Source organism: Triturus cristatus, chromosome 4_1, assembly GCF_964204655.1.
Source record: "Triturus cristatus chromosome 4_1, aTriCri1.1, whole genome shotgun sequence".
NCBI classification, from domain to species: Eukaryota; Metazoa; Chordata; class Amphibia; order Caudata; family Salamandridae; genus Triturus; species Triturus cristatus.
The window spans coordinates 265,004,837-265,020,937 of record NC_140585.1 but is presented as its reverse complement, the minus strand read 5'-3'; the positions used below and the strand labels follow the sequence as shown (position 1 = coordinate 265,020,937).

The following is a 16,101-nucleotide window of genomic DNA, read 5'->3' as shown; positions in this document are numbered from 1 at the left end:
AGGAAGCTTTACCCCCACCTCCCATGTACTCGGGGCTGCCTGGGCAGAGCTGTGTTAAAGGGATGCGGTTAAAGTAGCCTTAAGCAGGGCAGTGGAATAACTAGTTGCCCTATTAACTGGTGAAGTTACTGTTTCTGAGTTTCTTGAGGAGAGGCTTGACTCGATCAGCACAATATGGATTTGAGAATTTTCTCGTAGAAGAGGGGTGAAGGGGCATTAATCGTAGCAAATTTACGGGCTAGTTTTACTCATTCTAGCTTCCATCCTCCTTCCGGTTGCCTTTAAAACGTTTATGAAAAAAAGTTCTGTCTGACATGCTTTAGGTGCTCCTGGTTGTGATACTAACTAAAGATACTATTCTGCTTTTTTGTGCAGGTAACATCTTCATTTGTCGGAATTTGGAATCTGGTGGCATCGGTCAAGAAGAGAGCAGTGGGGAAGAAGATGACTTCTTATCTGCCCGTGTGGTATACAAAATAGGTGAGTTTTCTACGTTAGCAAGCCAATAATGTGTTGTGGAGTGTACTAACGCTGCTTGAGTCAATTCCCCTTGTGTTCTGCACACTACTTCTTGAAATACATTTTTATTTGTGCTGGTTAGGGGCTCTTTTCTTTTGAGGGTATTTTTCTGTAAGGATATTTAGAATGAGACTGCAACTTGCCTCCCAGGCTTTGGTGTCTTGTACTTAGCAACAAGACGCGTCCTGCATTCAATTACTGACATTTGAGAACACACAAAAGGAGATGGTGGGATAATTGGGCTGGAGAGAATACCTTAGTCCAGAACACAATTGGGTGTCATGGTGGAGTTTTAATTATCAGCAATGGTTGTGTGTTTAGGTTGTTGATTTGTGGTGCTCTTGTCAAATTTCCAGTTATACACAACTCGATGCAAACAAATGCATCTAGACCTAGCGTCTGTGTTTAATGGTTGCAAATCGAAGAAATATGGTCTGCCTCCTTCCCTAACTCAGTTGAGTTCTTTGAAGGTTTTATGATTCGAAGAGTGTTGGAGACCCTAGCGTCTTAGTCCTGAACTCCTTATCGAAGACCCAACAAGTCACATTATCAGCAGATACTTTAATTGCAAACCAGCTGTGTTTTCAATATAGCAGTTGAAGTATTACAAATCAATTCAGCTGGTTTATGATCTTGATGGGGAAATAGTAAACATTGGAGTTGACTACCAAGCAATCTGTTAGAAATGTTGTTTAATGCAGCTGTTGAAGCATTGGCAAAGAAAACGACTTGGTTATGAAATGGAATATATTTTTAAGCTGCAACACGAGATGGAGACAATCAATGGCTGGCTTGATTGCAGAATTTGACATTAGTTGGTCATCTTAGCTGAAAAAGACCCTCTGGGGCAGATTTACAAGAAAGTGACGCATCTCTAGAGATGCGTTACTTTCCTTGCGCCGCCCTAAAATGCTTACGCCACCATGGATGTGCCGTATTTACAATACGGCGCACCATGGCGGAAGAATTGACAGATGCGTCAAATTCTGAGGCATCTGTTAGGGCAAAAGTTACACACTGCTGAAGTCGTGTCGCAAGCAACGACACAACTCTAGCAATGCATTTTGTGGCCTATTCCCACTACACTGCGTCACTGCTTATGCCTGCTTGAAACAGGCGTAAGGTTGTGATGCATTGTCATTCTAAAAGTGACGCAGTGAAATCTTGTAGATGTCACCGTCACTTTTACGAGGCTTTCCTGTGTAGGAACGCCCCCCCCCCCCCCCCTGCATACATTATACTTGACTTGGGTATGATGTGATGCAGGGCTTTACAACATGACGCATCTCCCTAGATGGGTCACGTAAATATGGCGCATTGTTTGCGCCACCGTCGAGTCAGTGACGCAATGGCAGTGCAAATAGGCGCAAGGGGCTTGTAAATCTGCCCCTCTATTTAAGTTTGTTGATCTCTGCAGTCAAACCAGTCATCCTGGATGCAATCTCAGTACATGTACTTAGTATTATTTGAAGCAATGTGCCTGTCGATTTCTCCAGTGAATCTCTCGCCATCCCATCAGAACTTCCCACACCCATTATAGACGCTCTTAATTCCAAATTGGACTACCCAGATTCCATTCTGCCATGCTAACTTAACCAACTGTTACACTTGGACTACTTTTGATTGAATTTTTGCCTTCGTTTAAATCCGTCTGAATCTGTCATTTTGGAAGACCCTAAAAACATTTGTTAATATAACCCTCTCTTCTTTAGTGCAATTGTCATTTTGTGTTAATGCCGAGATGCCTCTTGGCATCACTCTTCTATACCTTACTTTGCTCAAGAGCACCAGTCAAGATCGTTGCTACCAGGATAGCATGTCTAGTAGTCTGCATCTGCACCTGCCAGGGGCGGCTCCTCCATGTGGGCGGAGGAGCTTCGCCCCACTGCTTTCTCGCAGTGCGAGAAGCAGAAACAAAATGGTATTATACCATTTTGTGTTTCTGCTTCTCGCACTGCAAGGAAGCAGAAGGGTTTGGTTGGGGGCAGGCGGGTCTGCTTCAAGGCAGGGGAGGAGTGGCGTGCCCACTGCTGAGGGCGCTGACTGGTCAGCCCTCTGGGGCCGACCAAACCAGTTATGCGCACTCTGCCTTTTCTTCATGTAGGCTGCATGCAGGCTACATGGAGAAAATGGCCTCCCCATAGACACCTGGCTGGTCAGCGTCCCGACCAATCAACGCTGCCATTGCAGTATTGTGATTCGCTGAGGGGAGGGAGGCTGCCCGCTTCCTGTTCAGGAGAGGAGCAGAGAAGCCGAGACAACGTGGCACCGGGCCGGCAACAGCAAGTTAACTTTTTATTTTAAAAAATAAATAAATACACCTCCCCCTCCCCACACGCCCCCGGCCGCGACTGGCACCTGCATGAGAAAATAACAGAATGGCCCCCTCTTTTGGTCTCCTGATTGAGAAAGCTGCCTTCAAGATGTGGATATCTTGATCCTGGGAGTTTGAATACAAAAAGAAAACACATTGTTAGAAAAGTTGTACGGGCATAAATGTATTAAAAGCTTTGAAAACCAGCGTAATGGGAAAATACAGATTTCTTTTTTAATCCTCTCAAGTCAAGATCTGAGGAAGTAGTCAAGTGACATTAAAACTCGAGGGAAAAAAATACTGCACATTGCGAGTGAAACAGATACTCTTTATTTTCATGGAGAGAAGCCTGAGAAAGAAGCTCACTTCAATGAACAGCTTAGAGTAAGAAAGAATGCTAACAACTGTTGTAACATTAGATAAGAGTGATTTCATGTATTTGTGTGTCCAAAGGATATGCAATTTAGCAATACTCTTCCAAGAAGACTTAAGGAAAGTCTACAAATACTTACACAATCCACCGAGGTTTCAACTTGGAAGTGTGAAGTTAACACTTGGGCCATCGGCTTTCCTGCTTCTTTCCCTTGATAGGCTCTTGGTTACTTCTCTGTTCATTTTGGAGGTATATCTAAACCTGGCATGGGAGTGGAAGGGATCCACGATGCTCCTGCAACTCACCAAAATTAACCCTGGGCATATTACTGTGTAGTTTCCACTACTATGCAGCACAGTGCAAAAACTGTCCTACAACATTAAGCATAGCAGCAATATCAACAATACCCACAAATGCTATGATACAGCAATTTTACCTGCTAAAAAGCGTTTAATCAATTCACTAAAGTGAACTGTGAATTAAAATAGGCAATGAGAGAGGTGATTTTGGGGTCCCCCCTAACCTAGGGGGAGGACCAAGCAGATGCCTTGGACACAAAGCGCATATGCTGGTGAACGATTCAGTGGTGGTCCCTTCCTCCTAGGACCATCCCAAGCACAGTTATGGGCAAAAATACAGTCCCAACCAAAGGCCCTGCAAAGCATTATGGGATAAGATTAGCAGTGGGCAGTGAATATTAGTGTCCAATATCAAAATAATTCTACAAAAAGCTGCAGTTCAACTAGTCGTTACTAGGTGTCCCTCACGAGTCAAATGCAAAAGCATTGAAATTATTACATCAAGCTGCAGTTCCACTAGTTGTTACTAAACGGCCCTCACGAGTCAAATGCAAAAGCATTGAAACCCTTTCCTGAAGCGTTTGCATTTGATTCGTGAGGGACATCTAGTAACGACGAGTGGAACTGCAGCTTGATGAAACAATTTCAATGCTTTTGCATTTGACTCGTGAGGGACATCTAGTAACGACGAGTGGAACTGCAGCTCTTTGTAGAATTATTTTGATATTGGATACTATAATATTCACTGCCCACTGCTAATCTTGTCCCATAATGCTTTGCAGGGCCTTTTGGGATTGTATTTTTGCCAACTACTGTGCTTGGGGTGGTGCTCAGAGGATGGGACCACCGCTGAATCGTTCAAGATGTGCTTTTTGTTTTCAAGGCAACTGCTTGGTTCTCTCCCTAGGTTAGGGAGGATCCCAAAATCATCACCTCTCTCACTGCTTGCTAATTTATAATTTTTACTTTTGTGAAATGACTATGCGCATTTTAGCATATAAAGACAAATACTTATTTTATCATAACTTGCACTGTGCAAGATGCTGTTTGCAATTATTGCTCAGAGCAGAGAAGCACACAGTGCTATCACCTACGCACTAAACGTAGATCAAAGTGTACTCCGCGTAGCTACGTGTAGTGCTACTACGCAAACTACGCTCAGGGTTAATCAAAATATATAAAAGGTTGGTGGCCTTGACCTATTGCCAAGCCCCCAAATCTAACCATTGCTTGAATAACATGTATCCTATTCTTCAAGACCCGATACAAATCCAAGATATGGTTGATGCATTAAACAATATTTCTTTGATCCCCCTAAATGGTGGATATAATTATAACTAGTTTGTTGGCCAGTATTCAAGCTGAATCAAGTGCATTCCAGCGGGAAGATTGGGCCTTTTTGGGCAGAATTCCAAAGGTATCATTCACCTCCCAGTGATCCTCATAACCCCACTTGCAGGTTCTTCAGCTAACTCAATTGCCTCGGGTATTGTCCCAGTCCACAGAAATACAGATTAACGCAGTTTTCTACTAAGTAATTGCTGTTACCATGATCAGCCCACCTCTCCTCCCTTAGGTGCATCAAGAAAGATTTTGCAGGGATTATTTTGAAGTTTGTTTTCATGAATCCATCCATGTACTGTTTAATTTTTTTGTTAAATTTTATTGAAAAGCAATGAGAACAATTACAGTGGCTCATTAACATCACACAGTGCACACTATCAGGAGTTGTTAAAGCAATCTCACCTCATATGACCCAAAAATATAGCAACACTTCTGGTGGCAAAAAGGCAGTACCTGCCAGGGGCCCACAATTCTCGCTCCGCCCACCGCTTAACATTAAACTGCAATAGCATTACTTCTCACAAATGCACATCAGGCAGGAGATAACCCATGATACCTTGCAATCCTCACCCCATATTATCAAAGTTAAACAAGGCCTTCACCTTCAGCCTCTCATTTTTCTTTCCCAACTAGGTATTGCTGGTTAAGATTCCAGAAACTCTTAGGGCGTTTCTGGGGAGTCAATAGGTCATTATATAATTCAGATTGTTTGGACCAGTCCGTTACAGACTGCAGGTCCACGCGCCCAGTGCATAGCAATCCTTCGCTGGCAAGCAACGATCCCATGTCTATTTATCATCGCATCTTTCTGCAATTTCCCAGTGTACCCCAGTCATGCCAACAGGTCCAATGGCAGCGAAAGACCCGTGATTTCACTTTGAAAGATCTGTTCCCAGTACTTCACAGTCACTGGGCATGACCAGGCAATATGTAAGAACCCAGCCAAACCAACTCCAACGCTTAGTCTGTGGAATCTCGAAGACCATATTTAAACAGCCTCTCCGGTGTATAATAAACTCTGAGAGATTTAAAGTGGATAAGGCTATGCCGACAGTTTAGGGAGACATGCTGTGTAACCTCACAACAGTACTGCCAAGTAGTGTAATCAAGAGCCACCCCCAAATCAGTCTGCCATTCCAATCTAGCTTTAGTGAAGTGGTTTCTTCTATAATACTGCTTTAGATCATAGGCGATAGACAATCCTTCTGGGGGAGGCGGAACGTAGAACGTGGGCAAGTGGAAACCTACTCGTTCGTTGAGGTATGTGGGGCCGATGTTGAGGGATTTGTAGGCGTGGGTGAGGAGTTGGAAAGTGACCCTCTTCTCGACGAGGAGCCAGTGGAGGCTTCGTAGGTGTTGGGTCATATGCTCGTGGCGTGGAGTCCCTAGGATGAGCCTGGCAGCGGCGTTCTGGATGGTTTGGAGTTTCCGTAGAAGAGTTTGGTTGATTCCGATGTAGAGGGCGTTGACGTAGTCTATTCTGCTGGTTATAAGTGCGTGGGTGACAGTCTTTCTGCAGTCGGGGGTATCCATTTGAAGGATGCGGGGGCAATTGAAACTGGTGGACGTGACTGCATTGATTTGGCAGTTCATGGAGAGGGAGTAGTCGAAGTGTCAGTACCAATATCTCGATTTAAGGACCTGAGATCAATGCAGATCCACTACCATGAATTGATTTCTGGCTCGAATTGATGACAATGTGTAGGTCGTATTGGTGCATCCACCCATGGGATAAGGGACCCTCTTTGGCAACATAAATCTTACCATGAGTAGTGTGGGAGTTGAAAGTGATCTGACCAGACATGTACCCCAAGACATCGATGGACTGGCCCTGATAACCTACTGGGTTGATATCCTTGTCCAAAAGACACCCCCCTTCCCAGGTGGCTCGAAGAAGGGACTCTGGAATAATCATGTACATGGAACCAGAGTCCACCATCAAGGTGATATCCTTACCACAAACATGAAATACTGCAGTTGGTCTATTAAATCTGGGAGAGTCTTCAGTAGCTCCTACCATAGTTTGATCGCACTTCTCTCCCACCACTAAGACCTTATTTGCAAATATTTTGAGATCACCTTGTTGTACCACATTTACTTTGGATTTAGACCTGTCAACCGAATCAGGTTGCTTACTCATTCTAGCATAGTGCCCTTTCCGCCCACACCATCTGCAATTCTGATCAATGGCAAAACATTTTTTTAAGTCAGCTAAATGATATTGGCTGCTGCAGCGCAAGCATCTAAGCAACCTTAGGTAGGGACATGTTAAGGATTTTGGGGGCCCTGGGCCAAACATATTTTGGGGGCCCCTGTTCAGAACAGCTTTGAATTTATGATCCAATGTGAGCCCCTGTTTCCCATGCAGTTTCTGCTTCCTCAGCTGCATTAGCGGTCCACTTTGCATCATAGGCAAACAGACGCGTGCAGCTGACAGCGGTAAGATTTAGTGTTTCCAGCCCTGCTACTAGGTTTTTAATACTTTTTAAATTGTATATTGTGTCTTAATTACTCTGTGCTTTTTAACAATTTCTTCTACCTGCGCGCACTTGTACTTTACTTGATTCTGATTGCCTGCACCTCCTTAGCTGCTCCGATTCGCATCTCGCTTTTTCTCCAGTCCTGGTCCGCCGTGGCTGATACGCCGATTGTGCGGAGGGCTGGGGCTGCTATCGGGCTCCTCACTTCCGCCCACGTATTTTCCGCTTCCTCAGCTGCATTAACGGTCCCGTTTCATCAAAGGCATTAGCCTATATATTCCCAATGCAAACGGACATGTGCCTTCGGCGCGCCGCTGGTGTGCCAAATGCAAGGCCCTCTGCGCCCGTCAGCATCCCGGAGGCGTCTGGCTCTGGCCATGCTGCCGAGTTCCCCTCTGGTGAATTTCTTCCACTATATTACAATAGGGAAAAACTGCTTCGCCTTTGGCGGCTACATTATGTCAGTGTACAGCCGCTGATCCGAGCTTGGAGGTAGACTTTCGATTTAATAAGTGCAACTGGTCTCTCCTCCAGCCTAGGAAACTCGCATCCAAGATCCTCCCACGCAACAAGTGTAAAAACAATAAGAAAACAGAGGACTTAAAGGCCACCCTTTTAAATTGTCGTTCTACGCAAGAGCATGGACCACACATTTATGACCTACTTTTAGACGAACAGCCTGATCTTTTATTTCTCACTGAGACCTGGCTGTCTGTAGCCTCCAACCCTACTATCACCTTGGCCATCCCTACGGGTTATAAAATCTTTAGAAGAGACCGACAAAGTGGGAAGGGGGGCGGTGTCACCATAATTTACAATTAAAAACTAGACTGCTCTCCCATACCAATGGAAAACATCGAGGGTGCAGAGTCCTTAGGCTTCTGCTGTACCTTATCCCCCCCATCATAGCATAGCTGTTTTTCTGATTTACAGACCTCTCGGTGCAATTGGAAGTGTTATTACTATGCTTAATACAGCCACCACCTCCCTGGCCTTAAAAAACAACTGCCTTATTCTGGGAGAATTCAATATGTTTATGGACAATGGAAAAGACCCTCAAACAATTTCCTTGTTGGGGACGCTGCAGGCCTGCAACATGTTTTCATCTATTTCTTCGGCCACCCATGAGAAGGGCCATACCCTAGACCAAATCTTTCACAACGTTCACATATAAGCAAGCCTTCCTCTTCCCATTACCTGGTCTGACCACCTCCTATTAAAATGTGTCATTCCCAACTCTGCCACAGCCCCTCGGGCTCACACAGGGCAGAGGGTCCCTAATTACAGGACGTTCCATAAAATATCCATCCCGATGTTAGCAGATGCCCTCTGTTGTTCCTCACTGGAGCTGTCTGGCTGCCCCGACTCAGACACCCTCTCAATAGATTCATAGCTCCGTACCAACATTGTTACAGTGGTACCAGTTGTTTCCCGCTCCTCAAAGAGGTCGGCCTCACCAGCTCCGTGGTTTAACAGTTCCCTCAGATCTAGCAAAAGAAATTGTAGAAAAATGGAACGAAAATTGCGTAAATCCTATCTACCTGAGGACAGGAAGGTGTATAAAGACACCTTTAAAAGCTCATTACATTCTTGTGAAGGCAGCCAAGAAAAACTTCTTTCAAACCAAAATAGAAAACACCCAAAATAAGAGTAAGGAAATCTTTAGCATAGTTAAATCCTTTACTGTCCCGAAAGCAGGCACAAAGGAAGGGCCATGTACGGAAGAATGGTTTAAGCAAATAGCTCAATTCTTCCACAAAAAGATCTCTGTGATCTAACAAGCCTTCAGTAACATCTCAGAGGAAGAACTGACCTTCTACCTTAGTTCCAATAGCAACTTTCACCTCTTGGATCCTCCATCTTTACTAGTTTCCCTGAGTTTTAGCTTGAAGAGTCACTGACCCTTCTCCAAAGCATTAAGTCTGGCTCTCCTACCGACCCATGTCCAGCGACTATCCTGAACCTATTAGCTCCCACCATAAACCCCACGGTAAACCAGCTCTTTAATGCTTCCCTCCCCTCAGGCAACATGCCGAGATTATGGAAGAATGCTTAGATTCTTCCACTGATGAAAAAGGCTAACGCCAAACTGACGGACCCTGCCAACTACAGGCCAATCTCCCTTCTTCGTGCCCTCTCCAAAGTATTAGAAAAGCATGTAAACAAGGTCCTCCAAAAACACATTGATGATGGGAAGCTCCTTCATGAGTCCCAATCTGGTTTTAGGGCTAACTACAGTACAGAGTCCGCTCTACTGGAAGAGACTGAATTTCTCAAGGGTAAGCTAGACCAGGGAGGCAAGACTGTTCTGATACTGCGCGATACGTCGCCGGCCTTCGATATGGTCCCACATGAGAGGCTCCCGGAGAGACTTGCTAACATCGGTCTGGGGGGGACCGCCTTTACAAAGGATGTCATCCTTCTTGGCAAATAGATTTCAGGACATCTGGCTCCCCCTTTCTCATCCCCAGTTCCGGCCAAGAATGTAGGTGTCCCTCAGGGATCCATTCTCAGTCCTACCCTTTTTAATATATATCTACCCCCCTTGCATTTCTGGTAGAGGAAGAGAGCGCCAAAATTGGTTCCTATGCTGATGACACTCAGCTGATTTTTACATGTGAAAAAGGAACTGACTTTGATGGTGCAATGATCACGTCTTGCCTCACAAAGGTTTTTAACTGGCTTAAGATCAATCAGCTGAAGTGCAATCCTGACAAAACTGAAGTTATTTTCTTTGGTAATCCAGAAACGCCTGACTGGAGCTCTTGGTGGCCAAAAGATCTGCTGCCCCCGCCCACGGAAAAGGAGAAAGTCAAAAACGTAGGAATTGTCATAGACAAGACACTCCATGTGCTTTCCAATCCAAACTCTAACTGGCGCTTGCTTTGGCATACTCCGGATGCTAAACAAATTCCTGCCACTGTTACCGCATGAGAGTAGAAAGATCGTGGTGCAGGCTCTGGTGACATCAAAGCTTGACTATGTCAACAGCTTGTACCTCTGTCTTCCCAAAGCCCTTTTCCAGCGCCTACAAGTAGTACAAAACGCGGCCAGAGCCATCCTGAGACCTAAACCCAGACCTAGTATGAACCCTATTCTTAAGTCTCTATACTGGCTCTGCACAAAAGAACGGATCAACTTCAAAGCGATGACCATCTTCTTTTAAGCTTTCCACGGCTTAGGAGCCGGCTACCTAAATAAGCGCGTTAATCACTGCACAACATCTAGACCCCTAAGATCTTCCAATGCCTACCTGGCCATCGTGCCTAAAATATGCCGTGTCCGCACTGGAGGCAGATCCCTCTGCTTTCTAGGCGCAAAATTGTGGAATAGACTCCCTGAGTCTCTGAGACTAACCACAGACCTACTCTCTTTCAGGAAGAACTTAAAAACCTGGCTTTTTAATAACTGATGGGTCTTCTACGCACGTTTTCCTCCCGCTGTCATGTGCCAGGACACTCTAGTCTGAGTGGCTGCGCACTTTATTAAATACATTATTTAATTTAATTTCATTAGGTCCCTGACAGTGCAAAGGAACACTCGTCCAAGTTCCAAGGGCCTTATTTATGAGGCCTTGTTTCACTTTTATGAAGCCGGTGTGTCACTTTTTGTGACTCACCGGCAGCGACAAAAATGTGCCATGTTGCGCCCTATTGGCAAAGTGACGCATCTAGGCAGATGCGTCACTTTGTAAACCCCTGCACCACATTATACCTGCGCCAGGTATAATGTATGCAGGGTGGGTGTTCCCCCGCAAAAAGCCTCGTAGAAGTGGCACATTGAAATCTATGAAAACTCAGTGCGCCACTTCTAGGAGGCCATTGCGTCAATATCTGACACCTGCCTCACAGCAGGTGTAAGACTGATGCAGGCCCTTTCACATGGGGATTCCCCCATGTGAAAGGACACATTGCTGGACTTGTGTCTATTTTCAGACACACCCCAGCAATGCATCAATTTTGCGCCTACAGATACGCCAGAAATACTGACGTATCTTTAACTCCATGCGACATACAGTAAATGACGCATCCGTCATGTCGCAAGGAGGGTGCACTAAGAAGTGACGCATCCCTGTTTTCACACAGCGATGCATCACTTCTCATAAATAAGGCCCTAAATGTGTTTACATCTAATATTCAGGGATAGGTATGTGTGTTTTCAATATTGTAACACAGCTTCAGCTCTCCAATATTACTGCAAATAATCTCTGTGAAACCCTCCCATTTCTTATATGTTAGGCCTTGTTTTGATCTAAAAAACTTTTTTTCTGTATACTGCATGAAACATAAACACAACATTCACAGCAAAATGGCTGTACTAGACTCTCACACATCAGGCACATAAAACATAAATTAAAGGAAAACAGTATTTAAAACAATCCGTTTAAGAAATAATCAAGGTCATTAGGGCAAAACTCTGGAGAATGGAGCTGATTCTGTCAGGGGGCCCCCTGAAAGGCTGGGGCCCTGGGCCAGAGCCCACTTTGCCCCTGCATTAAAACGTCTCTGACCTTAGGTAGAACTTCAGCACTTGGAGCTTTAGCAACTTTTTTTAAAACGGCATTGACGTCAGTCATCCTTGATTTCAACATCCCCTACTTCTTGTGATAAACAATTCTTCTTGCTCAATTCTTTAATGCATTTTTGAGGTTCTTCAATAACCTTGGCCATATCAATGGCATCTTTCAAGGACGGGTCTTTGGCAGCCCACAACCTTTCCTGTATCTCTGTCACGACATTGAACGATCAATTGGTCATGGATCAGTTCTTCCGTCATGATCCCAAAGCGACACTTAACTGATAGTTCATGTAACCTAGATACAAAATCATTAATACTTTGTCCTTCCAGTTGTGGCTGCGTATAAAACTTGTATCTGACTAAAACTAGATTAATTTCTTTTGAAAATCTTTTCTAGTCTTTTAATGGCTTCCTTAAATAAGTCATCCATAGGTTGTCCATTTGGTCCCATAGCCACCGGTAAATATTTAAAAACACGAACTTCAGTACCTAAAGCAGTTAATAAGGCTTTTTTCCTGTCAGGAGCAAAATTACCACCATCCAAAGCTACAATATAATTGTGAAGCATTTCAATCCAATCTTCCCAAATAATCGGTGGACCTGGTTGGGAAAGAAAGATTGGTGGCCTAATGACATTTGAAGCATTAGCAGACCTATTCACAAATAAATATTATAACAGATAAAACAATAAGGATGCTGTATGAACCAGTGAAGAATTAAAAGGTGTGCAGATCACCGAAGTTGACTGCACAGGATGACACCAAACGTGAGAAATTAGGACAACGTGCATAGACAGAAGTTAATAAGCGGAAATTACCGTAAACATCACCCCCGAACAGCCTTCATCAATGAAACCCTTGTCAACAGAACCACCTTTCTGGTATAAGGCCACTCTGTGTAAATTGCGTGTTCCAATGATGCGTTCCAGTGACGTCGGTGTAAGATGCGCGAGAGGACAGCGTGCGACTCGACCGGTCAGACAGAGCCAAACACAGCAACCAGGCATAAAGTACCTCAAAATGGAGCACAAAGGCACAGGAAAACCGCATCCACGCAGAAATCAGCCAGGCACCTTGTCCACGCCAAGCAGAGCCGTGAAAATCTGCAACGAAGAGGCAATCTGTGGAAAATAGCACCAGGTTGTGCTCGAAGGGGTTGAAGATCGTCGCCAAAATAGTTGAGACGCTTTCTTGAAGAAATGACCAGGAGACAGTACGTAAAGGTAAGTACTTTACTAGGACCACAACCTGGCATCCGACCACCTCCACGACCCAGCTGCAACTGTCTATCGTGGAGTACCGTCAGCCTCACGTTCTAAGCAAGCACTAGCACCAGAAGAAAGAACGTGGAGAGCATAGGAGCTCCAACCAAGGTAAGAACTGTAGTAATGTAAAATAGCATTAAGTATCATCACAACAGGACCCTTATAATCATACCCAAATACCCCTGCATGTCCATGGAATCTTTGGATTGGGTGATGACCCCTTCCTTTAAGCATGACTTGGGTGCCCTCATATCAATCAGGATGCTGTAGGGCGTGTTTACTGTTACATCGATCTGAGAAAGAACAAATTGTGTTACTGATAGCACAGGGGAGGGAGTGTGTGTACTCCACCAGGCGCAGGACCGACCCTTGCTTACCCGTGTCCTATTTAGTTCTGGGAGCTGAGGAGGAATTCTGATCATCCACTGGGCATTTTCCATGCAACTTGAGTTCTTCTGCTACATTCTTTCCTGAACCTCCGCAGCAGTGTCCCCATTCTTGTCATCGCAGCTACTGCCATTCTACTTGGGGCCACCTGCTTGCAGTTCAGGGATTTTGCGTTGACTTTGCTCTGTACCAGTTTCTTTGTAATATCTCTATCTTCCTTTCCTTTTTTCCCACCCTGCGAGCCATTGCTGCATGTAAGGGAAGTTGCAGTTGGGATTTTCCCCTCCATATCTAATGCAATCTACTGCTGTAGCCATGTGGCTCAAATGATCCTCCCCTAGGCTCAATTACCTGTTGGCAGCTACAGCTACTTTAGCTGTTTTGATTAGCTGGCACAGTTCTAAAACCCTTCATGTTCTGTTTGCAATAAGTCCTGGTCTAATAAAATGGGAGATTTACAAAACTCTAGTGTTCATCATTGAAATTTTACATGCCAATGATTAAATTTTTAGGAATCTTGTATTTTTTTTATTTTTTAGATTTTCATTACTCTTCCTCAAAAGGGGTAAACAAAGGTGATTCTTATGCACTTCCTCAATTCTTACCATGTTCACTATTAGGGAAGACCATTCTTGGCAGTTTGGGCTGGACTGTTCCCATGAGGCACAGGGTCAGGACTGATTTGCATATAGCTGTCTGGACTGGGGTGGCGAAGTGAGCTAAAGAACTATGATGGATTCAACCCAGATCTGTGACTGGGGTGAGTGTCTGAAAAGTTTCAGCGCTCTGTCCATCTCCTGGTTTGCTTCCCTTCTGCTGTCCGATGGTCCTCCGGTCTATGGTACCAGCATGGCCCATGCTAAGCAGTGATCCTTAGGGTAGGATTCCTTCAGGGCATTAGGGGGTCACGGTTCTTACAACCACTCCAGTGTTGAAAGCTGCAGCCTGCCCATACTTCACCAGTGGCACAAAGTAGATCTGAAAATACCTGAGCAGATCATTAGGCGAGTGAAGATGCAGTGGAGAGGATACATGCAGCTAGTCTAACTTGGCAGTCACTCATCGCTGATCACTCCACCCGTTCCAGCAGGCACTACCTTTTCTGAAGGTTGAGCAGAGCAGGAAGACTAGAGGGGATTCTGACAAAGACCTGATTACACTGATATCTTTGGCTCTGAGCCGCCATGCTCCAACCATTCACACCCGGACAGATTGGGAGAGTGGTGCAGTCCTAGAACTGCCATCTTGTATTGGGATTCATGCGTAGACAAATTATAGCCCGAACATATATAAGGGATTCATTTGGGCTCCCTACCACCATTTTAGGTTCAGGTGACCTGGTGACAGGAAATAACTTGGTGAATTTTTGGCTTACCCGCCTGACACTTCAGCTAGTGTTCAGCGAAATTTTAATTATTGGGGCTCCGATGTTGAAAGGTACGCAGGGGAATAGTTTAGTATGCTGTCGCTTTGAACAGATGCGTTCTTGGGTCCAAGAAAGTTTGCCAGGAGTTGGCAGCAGTTTTGTTGGCCTGGTCATCTGGTGAACCATGTGCAAGGGGAGGGTAGGCAGGTAGTTCAAGGTTCAGTTTAGGATATTTGGTTACTTACAGGTTCATACTTTGTCATAGGATATAGGGGAAATGGAAAGTTGGAAATGTTGAAATGCACTATATTTAAATGAGTTTGAGGAGTGGGTATTTTGGTGGTGGGGGGGGGGTGGGGATGGGGGTTAGTGCACTTGATGATCAGCAAGATTTTAGTTTTGTAAGGTTGTTGTCCAGGAAGCTTTTGTGATGTGCACCTGTTTTAAAAAGCAGCCTTTTTCACACAGCAATTGGCCAGCTTTTCTGAGCTGCACCCCTCTATCACAATGGTCTAGCAAATAAATGATCTATTTGGCTATCTTCCTCCCGGAGAATATACATTAAATCCTTCAGAAAACTTTAGACTGGGTCTATGCAACGATTGAAAAACTGCACTGCAGTTTACCTTTATTAAAAAGCTTGTCTAATTAGCAATCCACACTTCTGATTTAAAGACTGCTGATTTGGTTCTATTTTGAAGACTTCCTTAAAGCCTAGATAACCTTATACGAACATGTTCGTGAAATGATCACCCAATCAGACCTGGAAAGCATTGTACCCCTCTGGGAAGGTAGTACATAGCAACATTATGATTGTAATTAGCTGGGGTGGCAGACCTGGTTGCAAACTATTTGAGTACTTTATTTGACTGCTGACTGGTAGTTTGCAATCCCTTTAGCATTAGACCAAGAAGCAGCTATGGCCATTTATCAATGGCAGGATGACCGCCTTGAACCAAAATGCAGGGACATGAACTTTGACAGATCTGGTCTGCCACAAAGTACGCAGGACAGGAAAGGTTTGCATGCCTCAGAGCTAATGTATGCAGAGGAGAGTAGAAAAGTCCATGGAGACCATTCCAAGTGTTAATTCTATGTAAATAAAAATTACTTTTGACTAGTGCAGGAACGTTTTGCAATATTGAGACAGTTGTGCGCAGGGGACTCAGTAACTTTACCAAGTGATGCACTAATGAAAGTCTACTGTACTCTTGCCCCAGCAGACAGCAAATATGTA

The 16,101-nt window shown here is 44.6% G+C and overlaps 1 protein-coding gene across 2 annotated transcripts in view; it reads left to right on the top strand.

The window, feature by feature from the left end:
• The window catches only part of WEE2 (WEE2 oocyte meiosis inhibiting kinase), a 176,567-nt gene that overhangs the window by 122,929 nt on the left and 37,537 nt on the right, over positions 1 to 16,101 (top strand). For both annotated transcript variants that reach the window (XM_085652016.1, XM_085652017.1), the window contains one exon: positions 376 to 480. In XM_085652016.1, the coding sequence (XP_085508142.1) occupies positions 376 to 480 (105 nt within the window). The remainder of the gene's footprint in view (positions 1 to 375; positions 481 to 16,101) is intronic.